The sequence below is a fragment of the Diadema setosum genome, chromosome 11, assembly GCF_964275005.1.
Source record: "Diadema setosum chromosome 11, eeDiaSeto1, whole genome shotgun sequence".
Lineage (NCBI taxonomy): Eukaryota > Metazoa > Echinodermata > Echinoidea > Diadematoida > Diadematidae > Diadema > Diadema setosum.
In genome coordinates, this window is record NC_092695.1 from 34,741,593 (window position 1) to 34,761,819 (window position 20,227).

Genomic DNA, 20,227 nt, shown 5'->3' on the forward strand with positions numbered 1-20,227 from the left:
ATATCTCAGCCATTTCGAAACCAATTTTCATCAAATAAACGTTGAATTCCTCATAGAATTACATGCTCTTTCATATTTCATAAGAGGTTTCTCATTATCTCACCAAAAAATGTTAGAAACCTGAAATTAGGTCTCAACCAAAACTATACGATCCCTTTAAAATTGGACAGGGAACTTCAAAATATCTAACCACACTGTTTCTCCTTTCTTTGCTTCCTCTACTATTCTACAGTTGAAAGACATGGTGAAGACTACAGTCACGAAGCTGGCACGAAAATAACAGCACCATACAAATATTTTTGCATGCCATACAATGTGCATGTACATTCCAGTAGTTACTAGTAATGTCCCGATTCCACAAAATTAAAAATATGTGAAATTAATCTTACGAGCCAAGCACAAAAAATAAACTCGTGCCAAAATATCCACTGTAGACCTCATCACTGTAGCGTCATAGCTACTGTATATTGTAAGCTCTCTCTCTATGCAATATTACAATAGTGTTGGGCCGAAACTTTGTTTGCATGCATCAAGACCATAGACAGGATATAGAAGACTGGACCCTCATAGGTCTTTACAATCAGGTCCAATTCTGTGAGAGGCCTCTCTACAAATAGTCATGTGGTCTGTGTCCACACTTAATCTTTCAGCACTGAGAAGTTATACATGTAATAACCAAATTTGGTGGTACGTACATTGTTGCATACCAAGGGTAATTGATAAGATTTTGAGTGGCAGATCAAAGGATTATTACCTTTTTAATAAATTCAATTGTTATTTGATAAATTTTATTATGTTATATCTTATGTTATTGCATAATTGATGAGATTTTGACTTGCAGATCAAAGGATTATTACCTTTTTTATAAATTTTGGATTGATGTGGATGGAGGCTGATGGGGCGGCTGCAGAGGCCATGATGGGCCAGGCGGGGTCAATCTTCTGCACCCGGACATCGAGACCATGCAGGATACCACTGGCAAAATATTGATTCCATGTTGACCGCAGCTTGAAGAGCGATGCTCTTGTCTTCTCGTCAACCTGCCAATGGAAATTGACCAATATTATTGAAATAAGCACTAAAATATCTGCCAAATATTTCAATGAAGGCCCTTACAGCAGGCTCCATTGCAAGTAAAAAGACTTTTATAAATGAAGTATGCTATACAGTTGAGAGCCATCATACTTACAATGGCATGAAGTAAGTGTGACATTGTGCCTGTGTGTGCATTTGAGTGGATTCACAACTGTCTTATTCTCTTTGAACCCAAGGATGAAACTGCACAAAAAATTGATGACATAAAATCAAAATTTCTCCCCTGGGCTTGTCCACGCTCTAATCAAACGTTTGAAAAAAAAATATATATATATACTTGAAGATTATATCATATAAGTTTTCGGTCAGGATAAAGTAGAAAAGTGATTAACTACAGTATGCCTTCCAGGAGGGCACAGTACAGGACTGGTTGAGGTGGGGATTCATGTTTTGAACATTCCTAAGTGAGATAATGAGAAACCTCTTATGAAATATGAAAGAGCATGTAATTTTAAGAAGGATTCAACGTTTATTTGATGAAAATTGGTTTACAAATGGCTGAGATATCCAAAAAAGTGATAATAATAAAAGGCGACAGGCCACGCCTTTTATTGGGATCTCTTTGTTTCACTTTGTTTTTGGATATCTCAGCCATTTCGAAACCGATTTTCGTCAATTAAACTTTTGTTACCCCTTAGAATTGCATGCCCTTTGACATCTCATAGAGTGGTTTCTGAATATCTCACAAAACATTAGAAGCTAAATCCTCACCTCGACCAGAACTGTACACACCCTTTAAGCCTTTTTACATGTTTTAGCTCTTATTACTCTTTCGCACATGATTCAGGACAGGATTGACTTTTGTTTTATTCTATCATTGGGTGAAATTTTATTTCATTTAAATAATGATAAAACAAGCAAAATATTTCCGAACATTATGTTATACGAGTTCTAAATGAATCTTCAGATTACTCAGAAAGATAGCAGCGTCAATTCCCTATCATCAAAGGCACAAATGCGAGAAAATTTTTTTGTCCATCCTTAGATAACCGACTGTTGTTTGAATGATTGTATGAAACTCCAGCTCTTGAACCTCCAATGGTTATGTGTACCATAATATCCATGAATTCAAAGCATAAATTTAAAGTGAAGTTGAGAGGCGAGTTCTCACGGTGCAGCATGCATGTACTATGAACTTATCCCGATAGCAATGAAAAGGTCCGGGTGGGGCCCACAGCTTTCCATTGCCTTAAACTCCTCTATTCCAAGTTGAATTTTCTTCTTTTTTTTTTTTACTGTGCACAGCAGCTCATAGTAAATGTATGAAAGTTGAACCATTTACAAGACGTGCACATTCAGAGGTCCTTAATATTCAATTAGTTGGCCATAACAAAGCAAAAGCACACGTACAAGTATTTCTGGATCATAAAAAAAAAAAACAATTTCTATAATTCATATTTGCTTGGGTTTCTTCCTATTTCTCATGACCTAATCCCCCCCCCAAAAAAAAAAAAAAAAAAAAAAATCCCGAAAGGGGGGGGGGGGGGGGGGGAGGGGATATAACAGAAATAAATACTGTCAGTTTCATATTTTCATAAATTAGAGCTGGAAAAACATTACAAAATATGTCATGCATTTATCAACCTTTCATTTTTTACAACAACAAAAAAGAAGAAAAAAGCTAGGTTACCTAAAGATAAGAGGGCAGATATGCACCATTTAAAGAGGAAATCCACATCAAAAATAAAAAGAAACTCTAAAAGGAAGAAAAAATCCTAACAAATCTTCCAAAAATGACAACCAAATAATCAGCCAAGGACTAAGAAAGATATGACATCTTGAAATTTCACATTTTGGGAGAAAACATTTCTTGACCAATCCTCATTAATAATATTCAAACACCTGATTGATGATGATGTCCATGCACTCACAAATTTCATGAATGTTAATACATGTAAATTCATATTCTCAAACCAAAATAAATCAATTACCGTTTGTTCCTTTTTATTTTGGGTGGTTTTAAGACAAGCTCTGAATTCATTCAGTTGAAATAGATTTTCATCATTTCTACATAATTATGAAATGAATAAGTTGTGAGAGCATGAAATCATCAACTTGCTGATTTGAACATTTATAACGACTGGTCAAGAAGTATTTTCTGAAAAATTTTGCAATTTCAGAATGTCATAACTTCCTTATTTCTTATCCACTTTTGCACTATTCTGCAGGTATTTTTTTCTCTTTCTTATGAAATTGGAAAAAAAATTGAGTGGATTTCCTCTGTAACGGTTCTATGACAGACAACTCAATGCCATTCCCTTAAGCAAATAAAATGAACCATTTTGGTAGAAATGAGAAGTGCTAGAGTCTCACATACATCTCTAATAACTTTCCTAGAGTATTTCCTATAAAAAGCAATTCTTATTCCCTTTTTCAAATTCTAGAAAAGCAGGGTTTTCAGCTCTGTTCTTTTTGTCTCATGAACACAAAACAAGAAAATATAATGGCATATCATTCACAAAAAAAAAAAAAAAATGACATGTGTCCATTTCCAGGCACATCTAACTTAAATGCTGTGAATTCATACATTGATCATTATTCCCTAGGATTTTTCTTTCACTACATTTGAGCAGCATGTTATTTCTGACAGATGTATATATTATATTGCCTCTTTCTTTAAATGTCTTTTCCTTTTCTTTTTTTTTTTTTTGGGGGGGGGGGGTGGTATTTGAGTCCACTGGAGGATTTAATTTCCATGAACTGAAAGAAAAAAAAAAGAAAAAAAAAATCCAGGTGGCTTCAGTGCAATTTTCTAGCGCGCCCTTGCTTTTCTTTTTATTTCTTTTATCTTAAAAAATGAAAGTATAAGAGAGGGGCATGCATTCCCCCCACCCCCTCTGCCACTGATCTGGAACTTGTGATTTTAATCTTTTTAATAACTGATATTCCCTCTCCTTATCAATTCAAGATTCAGAGCAACATCTTCACAAAGTGCAATTTTTGCCTTTTAAGATTAAAAAAAAAAAAAAAAAATCCCTTTCTTAATTCTAAAATTGCCCCAATGACAGTTATGGTAATTCCCAAGAACCACTGCAGTAGAGCAACCCGTAACCTAAGCAGATCATCTACCCATCAAAGACGTTACACCTTAGTGTGTTCCTTGGGACAATTGCATTTCACTTCTTGCTTTTGCATAGAATTTGGAGGTCTCGAGAGCTATTCAACACAAAATGTTTACCAAGACTAGTGTTGAGGGGAAAATTACATGTAGCTTTCCTCAAAAAGCTCCTTTTCACAGGCATGTTAACTAGTCGGCATTGAACGCTGTATACTTACCTTAGCAAATACCCCACAAAAATTGTTGGTGAGATTTTTCGCAAAAAGCTGTTGGTAGGGACCCTTCTTCACATTCTTGACAATCGAGTCCATCAGATACATTACTGGCAACTTCTCCGTCGCAGGGGCCTAGGTGAAATAGAACAAGATACCTTGGAAAATTACACATTATTCATTATAACGAAAACTTATCTGTAAAATAGGACGATGACAAATTTGCCATTCAGATTGTATGAGTATGTAGAAGTCTTTTGAAATGACTTGCTGAAAGAAGATTCTATACACTGTTATTGTTTTGAACAATATCTCAGGCAGCGTTTTGTGTACACTTTAGTAATCAAACAGGATTTCGTATCATGTGTCTTAAGTGTTGTGTGAAGTGTTGTGAGCTGTTGTCCTTGCCGTGTGAATGTTGATCATCACTGTATAGCTGTACAAAATTTTTTAAGAATGGGGAAAAAATGTCACTTGGCTTTTGTAAGTCAAACTCGTTATGCTCCACAAATCTCTCCTTTATCACACACTCCTACATACACACATATATACAGCAGACACAATGACAAGAATAGTTTGGTTCATACAGTTCTCTTTTAACCATCTTGCCTTTCACACTCACCACCACACATTCTTTCATTTTCACTTGTCACATTCACTCTCGCAACAAAATTCCATATCTATTCACGACAAACAAAATGCTGGTCATATTTCTTATACATGTATATACATGTAGAGTTACACAGAGCTACATTTCAGACACAAGTACAGGCACTACAGTACATCGCGCCCTCCTATTGTACAAACTTGAAATATCACATATTCAGCTGTTATGCACACCATATGCTGCCCATACATCGTATATTATTACAAAGATTGGGGGGGGGGGGGGGGGGGAGCGGCACAGTCAACAAATAGGCACTTCCTGAAGATATCGCTGTGTAACACAAAACCAGCGATGTCAATCAACTGGCTCGGGCAATATCAGAACCATCCAGGCTTATCACAATGGTTGGCTGCCCAGATCACAAGTTTCAATGGGCAAAGGTCACTTGGCAATAAGCTACACTGTGTGGCGCAAACACAAATACATATGTACATGTACTGTATCATTTTGCAACAGACACAGTGTAAACACACTGGCAATGTCAAAATGTGCAATCTCGTTAACCAGCCATTTTTACAGTGTATGAATTTTAGCATCTTCTTACTGCCTGCCATAAAAGGATTCTCATTTTTCACAGCGGAAAAAACAAAGCTTCATATTTTCTCAATAAAAATTTGCACTGATAATATACATGCAGTTTTAAAACATACATGTAGGAGCCACACTGCCTTTGTAAAGTATATGCCTTTCAATAAGGTGCATTGGTATTAAGCCATATAAAATGAGTCTGCACAAAATACTGAACAGCTGTTAGATGAAACACCATTTGCATTGCAACCTTGTTGCATCATATATATGGCTGCAATTATATTTAGTTAACATATACTGCCATTATCTTTTGCACTGCTGAACACATGCATAATACAATTAACATTCCCACATTTTATAGAATTTCAGAATGTCAGGGATTTTATCCACAAAAAAAAAAAAAAATATTTGGTGACAGTAATTTCTAATTTACTGTATAAAAATTCTCAACAAATATTTTCTGTATTTTGTGCATCAAATTTCAGAGTGGGAAATATGTAACTCTTTTTCTCTTTACATTTAGTTTCCAAATTGCTCATAATTTAACTCAAATCACAACAACCAGACAAATTGCCAGGGCTTCCAAAAAAGAAGAAGTTACATGACCAACTCACTTCAATTTCCTCTTATATATAAATATATTTTTTCTCTACACAAATTTTCTCAATGGCTTGCCAACATATATAGATTGAGCCCAGCTGCAGACCACAGAGTTGAGACGCAGGCATTGAAATCGTTGCCAGGATACAAATTGATCTACCATGGTATCCATTCAGGCCTCTGCACTCGCACGGCGACAATACTCTATTCACGATCTTCCCCCAATGCGCAGTGCTTTTTTTAAAGAGACTTGGCAATCTGAGAATGTTGTATTAAAAAAAAATAATAACAACAAAAATCAAACTTGCCTATTACTGCCAATGCCTCATATCCTCTATGACAGCACGATTGAATACATCCCCCCCCCTTTCAGCCTACATTTCTCATACAGTGTACGATAAGAGTAATCTTTCAAGAGGCTATGATAATATCATTGAAATTTTAGTCATTTTTTCAGACCCCTCCCCCTCCCCCCTTTTATTTTATTTTTCTTTTCCTTGAGCTGGGGACTAAGTGCAAAATCATGTACTTTCAAGGTCTGCAAAGAATTACAGAGCTCACATAAAAACAGCTGGAGACCTTCAGTATTCTTTGCTGTGCTAAACGGATGAATTGTGTGCAACCTCAGTGAAACATGAACAGCTGTTGGACTTGCATAAGCCACAGGATACACACTAAAGCTCCCCGTAGGCCTACAGCTTCAGAAGCGATGCAGCACAGAAATGAATTTCTTCGATCAAATTTGAGTCTTTATGTTGCTTTGACGGTGGGAATATGCACATTGCATAAAATTAATGTCGACTTTATCAGTGTGTATTACACCTAAACAGCAATAAAGGGGGAACCCCACAGCTACAATCCAAAAAAAAAAAAAAAAAAAAGAGGAAAATTTGGCTGCATAAATGATGTGACTAATTCAAGCAGCAAAATACATTTCTGCCAACTCTATAGCCTTGGCTGCTATCATTTAATTGTTTTTTGTTTTAACAATTACCATACCATGGAATCATCTTTTCCCCTCAGACTGGTCATTTCCGCAAACTACACTGAAGCTTTAGTTTAAACACAATGCATTTGCATGTGAAAGAACGATACTGACATTCAAAGCAAACTAGAAGCATGCTGCTTACAGATGCCTGTTAAGAAGAAAGAATCCCCCTAAACAGCAAATTACCCCAAATATTTGGCTGCTTCCTATACACTATGTTCTGCAGTTACCCAACTTTGACACAGCACAATATTCTAATGCCTTTTACAAAAAAAAAAAAAAAAAAAAAAAAAACTGATTTAAAGATTTAGTAATTTGTAGGAATAAACATTGATAACAGAGAGCTAAAACATCAGTGATTACATAAGATACTGAATTCTACCTTAAAGGTAGGGGATACCTTTGACAGACCTCCCAAAATGCAGCAAAACATTAAATATGAACCTCAGGGGACTTGTTTAGGCCACTGCTGAGAAATTTGGAAATCAACAGTTATCTACAATTTGAATAATGCACTAAACTCAACTACTCAGTAGTTCTGTGTGTCAGCCACACTTAAGCCTTTGTTGCAGTCTTCTGTATGTTTTATCTATAAACACAAATCTTAAAGTATAAGAGCTGATGTAATAACATATACAGTGTGTGGCAAGAATGTATATAGAAATGTTTGTAAGTTTTGATGAACTTTCTTCACAAAATATACATGATGGACACACATGCAGTACATGGGTCTGCAAAGGTAGCCTAGTAATGTACTGGAATTTACGGTGAGCCCCGAAAAGAATTCAATTCAAAATCTAACGGTCAATAAAAATGTACTAAATGTTACCTTCCACTTTCAATACTTTATGGGAGTTTCTAAAATGACACTCTCTTCAACATACCACTGTATTTATACAACTCTTCATTTAAGGCATGCAAATGGGATTCCCTACCTTTAAAAGTTTGTTTTTCCCTTTGGCAACCCTGAAAATCAAATTCCTTTCATAAGTTGGTACAGTGTATATTGTAGAATAGGCAATTCATGGCTTTGACTATCAATACTAAATAGTTGGTGAAATTGACGCTCATCAGTAACAAGGCCCTTGTCCACATGGCAATAATACTAGTATGCAATACAACACAGAGTCTTCCAACATCATACTCCTCTTGGTTATATGTATCAAGATACATTATACTGAAGACCTGACAATACTTAGTAGCATATCTTCACATTACCTCACCGTTACACATATTATGTACATGTACTTCAAAAACACTCATTGAAGTTACAGCATGTACATTCTTTTTTTAAAGTCAACATCTCCATATTTGCAGTCACTGAAGTTATTTATTGATTGAAATCTGCACAGAGCAGAATTTGTATGATTGTTGCTCACCATTTTTTTTTTTGTGTAATCTCTACGAACAGCTGTTGCTGCTAATGCTGCTAAACAAACAATAACCCATTGTGACAATGTTCAATTAGACTGCAGCTTTGCAAGCATTGTCAAAATTACAATTTGAAGAAAACAAATTACAATTTCCAATACATGATATGTAAACACTTCTGCCAATCGTGTCTCTGCGATGCTCAAATTTGTTCGACAAATTGGAATAAAATATTATATAGACATTCTCCTTGATAAAAGTATGCGATAATCCTCTCTTGAAAACCCAGTCAAGGCAGAAGGGATATTACATGTATGTCACATTAGAGGAATAACCAAATGGTCTAATGGTAGCATACATGTACCTACACAATCCTTCTCAACAGATATAATATTTTCTCTGAGTTTACCAAGAACAGTTTGACAGGGATGGTATAATTTGGTCAAGATGGGGATTCACTTTTTATGGGTCCTAATAAAAGACCACTTCAATTTATTTTATTTTTCATCAAGTACATTTTCAATTCCTCTTGAATAGTATTTTTTTTATATTACATTTGAGTGGTTTCTAATTATCTCACAAAAAGTTAAAACCTTAAATTCTCATCTCAGTCAAAACTACACTATCCCATTACATGTAATACGAATCAAATCACAAGTGTAAAAAAAAAGAAAAAAGTCCAAGGAAAAGTTGCTTCCTTGCTCAGGATTCGCTTTTTGCTAAAAAAAAAAAATAAATAAATAAATAAATAACATGTCCCTTAAATGTATCCCTCAGGGAAAAATTAAATCCTGCAATTTTGACACTAAGAAAAGACCATAACAGGCAACTCTGATAAGAGGAAACTTTTACACAATTCTTTGTGCAGGGGCAGTTGTTTTTAGTGACCTGCATTTGCCCATCTTGAAAACCTTTGGTCTTTTTCTCTCTTCCCCTTTTTTTTTTACATACCCACCAACCCATCTTTGTTTATTTCTGTTCTTAGTTCAATGGAGCACAATATTACGGGAAAACAAATCACAAGACACATATCACTTTGATGGAAACAGAATTGTGATAGCAACCACTCTTTTGCTCATGAATTCACTGTGAATTTCTTTGGCCGTTAACTGCCAGAAAGATGTTCTGCTTCGGGTTGTCACAGATCAATTGTAATTTATTGGATACTCTGTTGAATATTTGGAAAACTGTCATCTAAGTGAATTTAGTGATATGGATATTGCTCTCTGATCAGGTGAGTTGGTGCCACATTTTTTTTTTCATTTGGCATCCATTCTTGCCAACCAAATTCTTAAATTTTGTAGTCACAAGGGGTGGAGCAAAGGTTTTCCTCTCCTTTGTGTACTGCCTACAACATCACCTCCCTGGTTAAACACAACATGCGTTGAGTGGATCGGAAAGGACAGATGGACATGCAAAAAACAATGAAGCAGCAGCAAGAGCGTTTTACTGGGACAAAGGTGACTTCTCTGCGTAATGCAATCTTACACAACCTGGCACTGCGAGGCCGCGCAGTTTAAGGTATTCCCATCATCGATGTGCAATCCTGCACTTGCATCCTTATAGGCCCCAAGGAAAATGGTTCGATGAAGTTCTCATGGCCGACGCGGTGCAGCATGTTCCACGACATGGCATGACACAGATTCAACACTGCTACTAGTACTCCTCCCCACTCGATGGCTCCGGAGTCTTCGTCATCCCAGCAACTGTGAATGGTGGCACGTCAAATGCAGTCTGTCCAGTTCCATTATCAGGAAGAAACCGAATGCACATTTCCCCCACTTTCCGACATCACTTGACTCGGGAAGATTAATTCACGAACAAGGTGGCAACTTGGATGAAGTGGCACTTTAAAATGTACACCCCCCCCCCCCCCCAAATTGATGGGCAATAAAACAAAATCAAACAACAAAACTAAAACTCATTAAACTCATGACCATCTCTTCAGGCAACACTGAAAGCAGACCATACATTACGACCATTCCTCCTCATCAAGTCCCAGACATGGGCAATTTTATGATCATGTAATTTCAGAAAACACACAATCCACATACAAGGGCAATAAAACAAGATAAAAATGAAAAATCATTAAACTTACAGCCTTCTCTTTAGGCAACACCGAAAGTATACATTATGACCACATCACCTCGTTAATTCCCAGACATGGACAATATTACGATCGTGTAAAGTCAACACTGTTAAGTTTTTTAAGACATTAAATTTTACTACCAAGTTACTAACTTAGCAATTGATATCACACTTCTCCAGATGCGCATCTGCTGAAGAAAGATACATCAACATCAGCAGAAATACTAGTACTGTAATGCAAATTTCCAGAACTGCAGTCTTTGTGTACTGTAAAAGCTCTTATTTTCGCACAGATAATTTTACGGACAAGTTCGCAATCATTTTCGCCACATTGTTCTTGTGATTTTGACGCTGGGGCTACTAAGTGCACCAATACCCTAGTACGTGGTAATATTTTTGCATGTTGTTAAATTCGAACACATCTGAGATGCACTTAGTTTGCAATTTTAACCCTTGCAAAAACAATAGCTTTTATAATGTTATACTCCTAATCATTCCCACGAAATGCCAAGTTGCTTTCTTTGCCAACTCTTCGACACCATTCTGATAATTCATATCCACATTCACATCAAGACAGTCCAGCCTATCAGAATTGCCACATCATATTCATAATTCAACCAGCACAACAGTACAGCTGTACAAGACATTTCCCAGTGTACACTCTTACATCTGAAAGTCAAATTGCAGCATTCTGATTGGTCATGTATCAAGGTACAGAGGACTCCCATTGACTGTTCTCATTGGGACCAGTGATTTTTTTTTTTTTAATAATCTCATTATTTTGTATGAACAGGGTAAAAAACAAACAAAAAAACAAGGAAATTCAGTCAACTTTGGGGCAAGATAATTAAAGTTCTTTAAACAAGTTTGATGCTGTTTTCTTTGCAACAAGAGTCCACTGTACTGGATTCAAATGCGACTCTGCATGAGGGCCATTCTCCTTCACACAACACCGCTTTGCCTCTCAGTCAGTCAGATTGCACATAAGTTCTCTTGCTCTCTTGAACACTCACCATCTACTACTGCTCACAATCTCTAAGCACATATGAAACAGCTCGACACATTCACTCACACAACCAATCAACCACTCTTGAACCTTTTCCTCACGCTCAAATACGTAGTACGCTCACATGCAAGAAACGTTATATGTAACAAAGGTATATCTCAGTTATGGAACATTCATGTGGCTACACAAAAGGCTCAAAACCATCTTCAGTGTTTGCGAGACATTTTTTTTCTTCCTTTGTTCGTTGTTGTATCATGTATTCAAGTTGTGTGTACTCGATAGTGATTTATCCAGTTTTCCAATTTTGTGCCATAACACCATTGCTGCCCTGTGCTGCACAATGAATTTTAACTACTAAATGGGCACGTCAATTACATAAAATACATGTAAAGTGAAAGATCATGTCAACTAGTGCAAGTGAATCCACCCCCCCCCCCCAAAAAAAAAGAGAGAAAGATAGCAAATTGCTACATGTGAGCAAAATTTACATTCCCCATGAACACAAATTGCTCAATGTAAATTTCCAGTGTAGTCACGCGCAGAGCAGACAATTTACGAAGAGCACTTCCCCATTAGGGAATGAAGTTATACGAGTGTGGAGTGTGTTTTTAGTAACCACTGGCCGTCTGTTGCAGTGGCACAGACAGGCCATCCTGTGAAAATGATAAAATAGAAGCATCATATAAGTGTCGATGGGACAATGTCAGAATCTTTCTGGTAGCCAGTCATCTCGCAGCATCATCATCTGGGCAGCCTGATGGCAGAGGTACATCAAACAGGAGCACAGTCTGCCCAGTCTCTCCTCAATTTCAGCAGCCGCCAATGCATGCAAGCAGTGAGTCACTTCTCAGACTTGATGCGGCAAATAGGCAGCCTCCATGAGCTGGCTGACGAGTTGGCAGGACCGCTTTCATTGCACCGACTTGTGGGAGGAAATTGTAGTTACCATGTAATCTAAATGTACATGTCCTTCGCAAAAAGAAAGCACTGTTTGCATTCTGTAAACCCACTGCAGCCACACAACGCAAGGCTAACGCACCACACTAGCCACATCCACATAAATCTGACTTCCTCTTTTGACCAAAAAACAATACACCGAGAACACCACTCACACAACACCAATGCTAACAAAATCCTTCAATGCTCTGCATTGAAACAGCTTGTCTGCATTGGTCATTGCTCATCACAACACAGTGCATTCAACAAACTCTCACTGCTTTGTAGACTCAATCACATAACCATGTTTATGGGAAAAAATATTTCACATTAAACATGATGCAAATCATTCTAAGCCTGTAAATGTTGAGCATGAAGAATTAATCACTAACACCTGTGTATAGAGTGATGTACCAATATACAATGGGCATACTACTTGAACTACACACATCACCATACAAATGTAAATGGATACCGCTACTAAAACGAGTATCAAAGCTCACACAACCAGACACACTTACACATGCCAAAATTCAACGCACACAAACATCAAGCATACTAAATACATGTAACATAGCCTTCATCCATTTACCGAAGAATAAAAAAGCCAAGGCAAAAGTTGCGCCAAGACTGAAAATTTTGTGGGAAACAAAGATGAAAAGATCCTGATACATAGAAGCATTTCCAAATATATAAAGTTTTTGAGTATGCTTCAGTGCCACTACTCTCTCTCTCTCTCTCTCTTAGTTGTGTAAGAGTGTGTCCCTCCATAACCCACAACAGTTTGCAAAGGAACTAAAAAATTTCGCATAATGGCATATGATTGTCATTGTGACAAAGTTTGGTAAGAAAAAAAAACAAAGTTTGCAGTACACTATGCGTTGTACACACCTTAAAATAGACCATTGTTTTCACAATATCATTACAAATTTGAAGGTTTGTAAGTACATATACTGTATTAATCCCACTACTTTGTTCTATACACAATTACACTGTACAGTCATCATTTGCCTGCTGAGAAATTTTATTAATTCCACGATATAGAACAAAGTGACATTCATGTAGATAAGTGAGATAGAAGTGGGACAACCATCATTTACTTCTGTGTAATCATGGTTATATACTACACGCTATGTTAAGAAGAATTAATTCTGAACCAGATGTGGAATGCTCAGACACCAAAATTAAAGACAAAGTTAACGTCACAAGCTTGAAGCCAGAAAAGTGTAAAATTTCAGAAACATTTTTTGTTTGTTTTTCTTTAAAAATATATATAATACATGATATGCAAAGCCTTTCTCTTTAGACAGCAAAGAACTTACAATATTCCATTATTTGTTCTCAAATTTTTGAATACACTCTGTCATTTGGTAGATAACACAGCAAAGTTATCATTATTCATCTCCCCAGATATAGTTTCACTCATGAAAAGCAAGCCATCGTGATTTCCGCAAGTCCAGTGAGTAGTTTTCTCTCAAAGCAGCTGTTCATCTTTCATCTTGGTGCCTGAGCAAAAAATTTATCGAGCATAGAATTTACTTTAATTACAGTTGTAAATAATCTCAATCTTAAAAAATTATGTTGTGGTCCTCCTCTCATGTTACTGTAATTGTTAAATAAAATCCATTTCAGAACAAACACAGTCTCCATTTACCCTATCCGGTGCATCCCTTCTTATCCAAACAAATTAAGCAAATGAGAACTGCATTAGACTGGGATTCATATATCAGCTGTGTATTGTCTAGCACAGAGCTTACAATAAAGAGGCAAACATATGAAATAAGGCTGTGTGTCTAGCTCTGTGATCAGATCTGCAGATAAATTAGTGTTGTAGTGTGCTCGAAAATAACTAATTTGATGAACACCTGTGCTGGCCTGGCACTTTTTTGTTTTGTAACAACAGTTTAACATTTGTTAAGTTTCTTAGTAATTAAAATGGGAGATTTTTTACTTTAAAAAAAAAGAAAGAGGAAAAACATCAAAATCAAATACAGGTTACCGCTTCCAGGACCAGTTTTAAATGGCAGAGGGGAATAAAAAATCACAGGAAAATATTGGAATACCCAATGTATGATTGGTAAGAAGTCTGATCACAAATATACACGTCATGTCAATAAGTAACTATACACAGCCCAGTCGCTGTACATGGTACGTCGCGACAGGGCTGTACAATCTTTCACGCCAGACCTAACTATACACAGCCCAGTCGCTGTACGTCGCGACGTACCATGTACAGCGACTGGGCTGTGTGTGTATAGTTAGGCCTGGCGTGAAAGATTGTGTACCGTGTGGACATGCTGGATATGATGATCAATTTCGGTAAGTTTCATTGCGTACATTTGAATACTGATAGCATCAGATGTAGAGTAAATATTGAAAAGTATACTCGTTAAGTTTGAGGTGACAAAAATGATGTTAAGTATCAAAATTCAAAGCTATCGTAATACGATTACGTCGCTCTCCTAGTGGTTGTTGGTCACGCGCGTACAGCCCTGTCGCGACGTACCATGTACAGCGACTGGGCTGTGTATAGTTAGTCAATAAGCATCATCTCCAGAAAATGCCACATAAGCTGTCAACTTCTCAACTGCTCATTTTTATGTTTGCTTTTTTTTTTGGGGGGGGGGGGAAGGGGGGGGGTGTTCAAGCAGATAAACTGATACCCAATACATCATTAACATGTCTCATTACATAGAATTAGTGGGCATTTTTTTTTTTTTCTGATTAAATCTGTCATTATCAGTAAACCCTCCGGCCTTCTATAGCTCTTTGGCCTCAAGCACAACTTGCAATCAGAAAAAAAAAAAAAAAGGTTCTGCAACCACCTGCTTGCTACAGACGGACCACATATTTTGTCAAATAGAATAATCTGTATAATTCCAAAATTGAACCTGATCGTGAAAAAAAAATAAAATAAATTTGTCCCTATCTAAATCAAAGTTTGATATATCTTTATCAGCTTTTGATCTAGTTAAAGTCCAGTGATTGGTTTTACAAATGTCTATCATCGCCATGGCAATGGGAAACAATTTTCCCAAAACTTGTAACTCCAGCTGGACATTGAAGTGATGCTCAATAATGAAACACTATTTTGTACCAGGTCATGGTCACCAGCAAAAAAAGCTACGTCTTCTCAAAATAAACAGATTTGCATCATTTTCATCTATCATCTCATCAACTGAGTTGTAAATTATCTGGTTTGTGGTATTTGTATTTAATTGTGTGGCAATCTGATAAAAGCAAGATGTGGATGCAAAACACTTCGACAAAACATGCTAGGCCCTACCTGGCTTAACGAGAGAGTTTGCACCATCTGGCATCTGGACTTGTAAAATTGTATCGTTTTGTGTCTAGTAAGCTGGGTGATGACGCAAAAATGATCAGGATAGGTCATGTTATATTTACTTGAAACACCAATTTTGATGCCAAGCCCATGAAATCTCAACCATGCTTGACATCATCCAAAATTTTCCGCCTTGTTAGGAAAACCTAGTGTCGTATCATACACATACAGGACACTGCGTAATCGCCGTAAATAGGCGCTACCGATCACGTGACACGACAGCAGCCATACATCCCGATACGTACGATAACCGAAATTTTTTAACGAAACAGGCATGAGGTAACAGCATAACCGAAACTTCACTCTACCACTCTTAACAACCACTACATACCCTGAATTACGAATCAAAATCTACTTCACAAATTGAAAAGCATGATGCAAATAACCTTTACACAATATTAAATCTATGAATGCGGGTAATCTCGAGAGAAATGAACCTTCTGCAAACGGGCTTCGATGAGTCGCACAATGTGCGATGCATGCTCGACGTTCTCCTCCGCTAGCATGGTGAGCATGTTGATGTGCGGTTTGCTGTTGATCTTCAAATCGGAGAGAGACGAGCCATATTCTCGGCAAATTGCCGCATCCATGGCGATGACTGATGCTTGTTTCGACCAGCAGATGTTGCGTTGGGATGTCAGCGTTGTCACCGTACGAGAAAGGTGTGATTTGACCAAGACATGACGGTGAAATTAGCGGCGATCGCCTCACTGTTACCTCTCTGCCACACTCGACGTTATGCTAGCTAGAGTTCTGTGGTCGGGCGTACTGTACTGTACCACACACAACAAGCGTAGCGTCAACGTCGCACTGCACATTGTATGCAATGCATGAAGGTTTACCTAACTACCTGCGCAATGCAAGAGCGAGGAATACCCACAGTGCGCATACATGATGCGCATGTTCAAAAATACACCTGCTCATGTGACCGAAAGATGGTAATACACACCATTTCATTGGCTGATTATCGCACAATCGCGGCGTAATGCCCACTAACACGATCCGAAAGAAACTCACCATGAATGCAGGACAATGCGCAATCGGGGAAGTTGGCCACCTCCCTGTGAAGAAATTTTACGTTGTTGATGTTGTTCACCAGAGAATCAACAGGCTACGTGATCACAATTTTAAGGCAATGTTTACTACATTGCCTTCTTTCCACCTATCTGGTTTTATGAAGCAGTACTTGTAGAATTGATTGCCTTCTCAAAATACAATGTAACAGTTATGTGTTTGTTGTTGTTCTTATGTACAGAAAAGTAACACAGAAGTTGTAGTTTTCCGATTTAGTTTTCTTGTGAATGTGAAGTGGCTTGTTACTGCAATGATAAACAGTGACACATGTTAGAAAGAGGTTCTGGAAGAGGGGAGGAAAACAAGTTTTCGGAAACAAAAAACGTAAGGAAATAACATATCAGATGAGAAAATGAAAAAATGAAAAGAAAAAAAAAAAACTTCAGGCAAACTATATAGCGGGGATGCACTCGGAAATGACTTATCGGAGAGCCAGAAAAATGTAGTGATGTAGTAGGCTACAATGTATTTTTGACTTTTTTTTTATCAATAATATGTTCTATTTGCTAGATTTCTTATCTGTATTCTATTGATTGCACTCTAATTTTTGTACGCAGTCAAAACTACCCATGCTAACATGATGGCTACTATGAAGAAACAAAAGAAATAAAAACAGACTTTTCATGTGTGTTTTTCCAGGTGTTTGGAACAATTACCGAAAAATAGACAATAGGATTTCAAATGTAGAGAGTGTAGTGTGGCAGTAAGACGTCAAATGATATCCCATTCCACTACACCGGTGCATAGGCCTGTCAGCACGAAAACGATAGGGAGTGGTGAACAAGAGTTATCTGGCACACCTTTGGGTTATTTTTTGTTTTCGTAAATGATGACAGATTTGATGAACACACCACTTTGTCTTTTTTTTTTTATCGAATCGAATTACTTGGACATTACAGAATATAAATTTATTATAACTTGACTCAAGTAGAAGTTTGAATGTTATAGACGATGTATATGGATCGTCTAAAACATGCAACAGATTATTCATAGGTCCAGTAGCACTTCGACATGGGCTGCTGTGGGCCGCGGACATGGGAAGGGTGGCTTGGCTCAAAAAGATAAAACAAAAAACTACAACTCCCCACTTGATTTTCCGGATTTTTACATTAATCAACTCTAGTTTGCATTTATTTGTTTTAAGTGGAAACAGTGAATGTTCAAAAGCAAGTAACCACGTGACCGACGCGACGGCTTCTCCAATGGACCAGGCAATCAAAATAAAGTGTCTTGCCCATAAGGGCACGACTACTGCTGGCTGCAGCAACGAGACTCGAACGAAGGACTTCGTGATTCATATTCTGTGGTCTATACATTTAATCACAAGTCGATTGATAGTGTTATGTCTGTTAACATTATAGTGGATTTACCTTATTTGGATTTTTTTTTTGCAGCAACACGTAACAGAAATAACACATTGTGACTCCGTGTAATATCCAATAACACTTTATTGCAATAAAACCATTTACAGGGAATTCATCTCCTTCATTGATTGAATAAATCATGAATATTCTATCCCAATATTTTTACTTGGGATACAACGATAGGCTCATATCATCAGTTTGTGTAGTAGAGTGCAGCTGAGTAATAAATTGACATGCAAAATATTGTATACAGTGAACTCCCATTATAACGAAGTCATCGGGACCGGCAGTTTTCTTTCGTTGTATCGAAATTAACCGAATTAACAACTAAACAATAAAACCACATGGAACTGATAATGTTGCGGCCTGATTTTTTTTTTTTTTTTTTTACTTCGTTGTAACCGGAATTTCGTTAAAACCGTGTTCATTATAACGGTCGTGCACTGTATTCCATTTCTTCACCCTCCGATTTCGCTTTAAGCAATACGCTGGTCTAACAGGATTGCCTTCTGGTTTCCATCTCTTTCTGAATCACTGTAACGTTACGCTCAACTACTCGTTCTTTACTTCACAATCGTGGTAATAATAATGTCATACCAATTTGATAAAGCATATAGGCCTACTGAATATGATATACATCTGTGTCAGGCCCGTAACTAGGATTTTTATGGGAGGGTTCAGAATTAGAAAAAAAATGGACCACTTCCGGGTTTAATCAGCTCACAAGCCAAAAAAAAAAAAATGTCATCTCGGAAAATACCAGTATTATACATATTCCAGTAATACTCTGCTGCCTCTGCCCATGATGACTGTATTGCCACTGAATTTGAAAAAAAAAAAGAAAAAAGCAAACAGGAATATTATAAAGAGTTAATTTACAAATATAATACATGTATAGGCCCTATATTTTTTTTTATTAATTTGATATATCTGAGATTAAAGCTGTTGAAAAAAAAATATTATAATGCATGTGATTATATTATAAACATCTTTAAAATTATTTCTTGTTATGAAACAATTGTAGTATCATTGATATGTTTCACTTCCGGTTCTTTTTTCCTGTTTTATGACTACCTTACTTTAGAATACGTGAAAATGGCGTTTATTCATCTTTTTGCATTTAAACTCTTCGTTGATACTACATGAAATACACGCTACAAATATCAACGATGAATGCAGCAAGCCCGACTCACGGGGTAAAACTCATCGAACGCTTATCACCAGGCTCGCAAATGTCATACATAATATTAACAAAACTAAAACAATAAAGCTATAATGTATGAGTAGAAAAAGAAGATCATGATGCTTTATGATAACTTTCTGATAAAAATTAAGATAAGTAGGCATACATGAGAATAGTAGCAGAAGTAAAAGCGGCATGTGATAACATTAATGGTAATGATGATGATGATAATGACGGTAATGATTATACGTAATCATCATCATTAATATCATCATACTAAAAAGTGAAAGCAACGTGGCAGGATTGGGCCACATACACTAGTTATGCTGTTAGTTTCATGATACTTCGAAACAAGAGATATGACATCGTGTTGACAAACATACGTTCGCTTCTAAATCTTGTTCAGGTATCTCTCTTTCCGGAAAATGGAAAAATAGTGCATGTTTTTTTTTTCTTCTTCTTCTTCTTCACTTCTTTCTTTCTTGAAAACGGAGAAGAAATGTTGATGGTGCCATGAGCAATAGCTGTCATGGAGATATAGTTGTGGAGCTTTATATCAACTTAGCACACAACAATCTAAAAATCCACTGGATTATAGTATCGATGCGAGTCCGTGCCTCTTATCGGGTTGTATGACGTACTCAGCATGCTGGCTCTCAATTCCGGCGGGTACAGGTCATAATAATCCTGTCTCGTTGGGTCCGCCCTACCGAC

The 20,227-nt window shown here is 37.0% G+C and overlaps 1 protein-coding gene across 1 annotated transcript in view; it reads right to left on the reverse strand.

Annotated features, from left to right (window-relative positions):
- Window positions 1-16,631, reverse strand: part of LOC140235450 (uncharacterized) — a 35,605-nt gene extending 18,974 nt beyond the window's left edge. Inside the window, exons 1-3 of the mRNA XM_072315477.1 lie at window positions 16,330-16,631; window positions 4,372-4,500; window positions 858-1,040 (exon numbers count right to left, since the gene is read on the reverse strand). Of these exons, the coding sequence (XP_072171578.1) occupies window positions 858-1,040; window positions 4,372-4,500; window positions 16,330-16,482 (465 nt within the window). The 5' untranslated portion in view covers window positions 16,483-16,631. The remainder of the gene's footprint in view (window positions 1-857; window positions 1,041-4,371; window positions 4,501-16,329) is intronic.
- Window positions 16,632-20,227: the final 3,596 nt, after the last annotated feature.